Here is a 2,486-nt window from a genome sequence, read left to right as displayed (position 1 = left end):
TGCTTTCAATGAGTACTTCACCGTTTCATTTTCCGGCTTAATCACGCTCCTTCTTATTTGCAAATTCGCACACATACGCAACAGAGTGATCGCGACTTCCGTCAGCCGCAACTTTCACGGAAATGTACAAACAGTTAGTGCAAATGTCCTCGACATTAAAAACAACTATCTCCTCCAGAGAGGAAAAGGTCACTCGAGTGATGTGTATCTTTGGGTTGTAGTTAAGGACCAAAATTGGGTGAGCTATTGCAAGAAACTTCAGCTCCTTAGCAGACGCTACCTCATACTTAACGAAGAACTTCACCATTGCGAAAGCCCACGTGTTGTTCACGCAATACTTGACAACCGCACAATTCCTTTTGCGCAGACGCTTGTAAGCTAAGCCGCAAACTATGGACGACGAAAGTGCTATTTCCAGCCTATTGAATGCCCAGAATTGTTCTTTGGGGCAGGAAAACCCAAGATATTTCTCCAGAGCATTCAATTCCGCAATTCCTAGGCACACTTGATATGTTGCACTTAAAGCATAAATGTTAGGAAGAATTTCGGTCCTGTATTTGGATTTGCTGCCGCGATTTAAGTCTTTGTAAAGCAGATCAATTTCAGATCCTTTGGGAACACACTTTTCACGGAGCTCAGGTAGTTTCTGTGTTATGGATACCGCAGAGATTATCTGGCTGTCAATGAACTGTGTTCCGTGGATGAGCTTTAACAGAAATCCATTTTTGTCTTCAAATGCAAAACAACTGTGTGTGTAAAGTGGTCCAAGGTCTCTTACGTCGTCAACTAAATGCAGTAACTGGTGAACGTTTAAAGTGTGGAAACGTGGATGATACAAGTTTGAAAAGGACTTGCAGAAACCGTCAAGGAGTCTATCAGCTTCTAGTAAATCTGCTTCAGTAATTGATTCTTGTAAGAGAATGAAAATGGCGTTTACAAACAATGTGTAGTGAGAGAAATAGTTATCAGGTAAAAGGCCGTACAATGTAGGAAGTCCGTAAAACAGAAGAAACGAACGTAATTCACTAGCTTTCCAGTATTTTAAGTGTTCAGAAATCGACCGAGGAAGTCGCTTGACTTCGAAAGTTGGTAAAATTTGATTTAGCCTCTCATCAATAATCTCCACTTTAGAAAATATGCTAAAGTGTTCCTTTGAAAAGGTGGGGTTAAACCACAAGGTCAAAAGTAATTTCTGGACCCCAAGAAGAACTCCATGCATGTAATCAATTGCAATGCCTCTCACTAAGTCAAAATGCTTTAGTAGAGAGAGCCAAGATGGTCCCTTTACTCCGTTTACAACATACCGACCCATGCCCTGTTTTTGGCGCCTGGCGGCTTCAATTCCGTCTTCTTTGACATTTTCTGAAGTTCTAATCGGCCCTTTAGGGTTGTCGTCTTGATAGAGAAATGCTCTGCTGTGACCACGAACACCTGTTTTCACCATTTCACCAGGTTGCAAACATTTCCAGCAGCCATTCTCACCGTTATATTGCATACCATTACACAACAAGCAACGAGCAGGAAGGTCAGAAGAACAGGCTAGCAAAATTCCTTTGCAGATAAAGTTCCCTCTCTCTGGTGAGTCAACGTAAACACCCTTTTCAAGTGTTGCAAATGATTGCGAGTGCGGTTTGAGAAAAGTCCACATCGCTGGCTTTTTTTCTCCGAACCAGAGGCCAGCAAAAATCACGTTCTCGTTTGCCATGCGTTTGCTGTAATCGAGCTCATTAATTACCAGATACAGTGGCCATATGGAAACTTTAGAGGATTTGAATACGGGAACACCATCAGTGTTCATGAGAAAGGAAACATTATCAGGGAATGATAGAAATCCTCCGTTCCCGGATAATTTCTTGTAAAGTGCACCATCATAAAGGTCCTCAATATTGTCAGGATGCCTCTTCTTTCGGTTGAATCGATATTGAATGTTACTATAGAAACCAATTCGAGAGAAAAATGCCGAGAGTTGATGAACGACTGGTACTTCAATGAAGTAAGCTTTTGCATTTCGAGACAAAAGTTCTTTCATGCATGAGGTATTCGGACAAGTAGCCGCTTTTTTATCAACATAAGATAAACAGTAAGCGCAAAAGTGGTGCAAAATTACTGGGCTCTCTAATTTGTTAAAGTACCTTTTGAATTTTTGAAGTGTATCAGGCAAAATGCTTCCTGATGGAAGTAAAAGTGAAATAAACTGTAACAAGTGAGAAATTGCCTCCCCCGTTAAGTCGTATTTGATAACATACAGGGTGAGAAGGACCATAACAGCGCCTATCGTCACCCTAGCTCCGGGGTACAACTTTTCTTGTTCACTAAATGCTTTGGTATTAACTTGTACTTGTGGTTCTTCCTTCGATTCCAAGTTTGCAGCTTCACAACTGGAAGTAGCTGTTACCTCTTGCAATGTCAGATCTTCAACAATATCTTCAAACTGATCACTGTCTTCCTCAGTAAACCCCCAATCCCGTAATTCACGTTCACTGCTT

The 2,486-nt window shown here is 41.4% G+C and overlaps 1 protein-coding gene across 1 annotated transcript in view; it reads right to left on the bottom strand.

The window, feature by feature from the left end:
- LOC137976033 (uncharacterized) overlaps positions 1 to 2,149 on the bottom strand; it is a 3,518-nt gene extending 1,369 nt beyond the window's left edge. The window contains exon 1 of the mRNA XM_068823291.1: positions 1 to 2,149. This exon is cut by the window's left edge and continues 1,369 nt beyond it. Within this exon, the coding sequence (XP_068679392.1) occupies positions 38 to 2,029 (1,992 nt within the window). The 5' untranslated portion in view covers positions 2,030 to 2,149 and the 3' untranslated portion in view covers positions 1 to 37.
- Between the last annotated feature and the right edge of the window lie 337 nt (positions 2,150 to 2,486).

Source organism: Montipora foliosa, chromosome 11, assembly GCF_036669935.1.
Source record: "Montipora foliosa isolate CH-2021 chromosome 11, ASM3666993v2, whole genome shotgun sequence".
NCBI classification, from domain to species: Eukaryota; Metazoa; Cnidaria; class Anthozoa; order Scleractinia; family Acroporidae; genus Montipora; species Montipora foliosa.
Note: the sequence above shows the minus strand (reverse complement) of the source record. Positions and strands in the feature narration are given on the sequence as shown.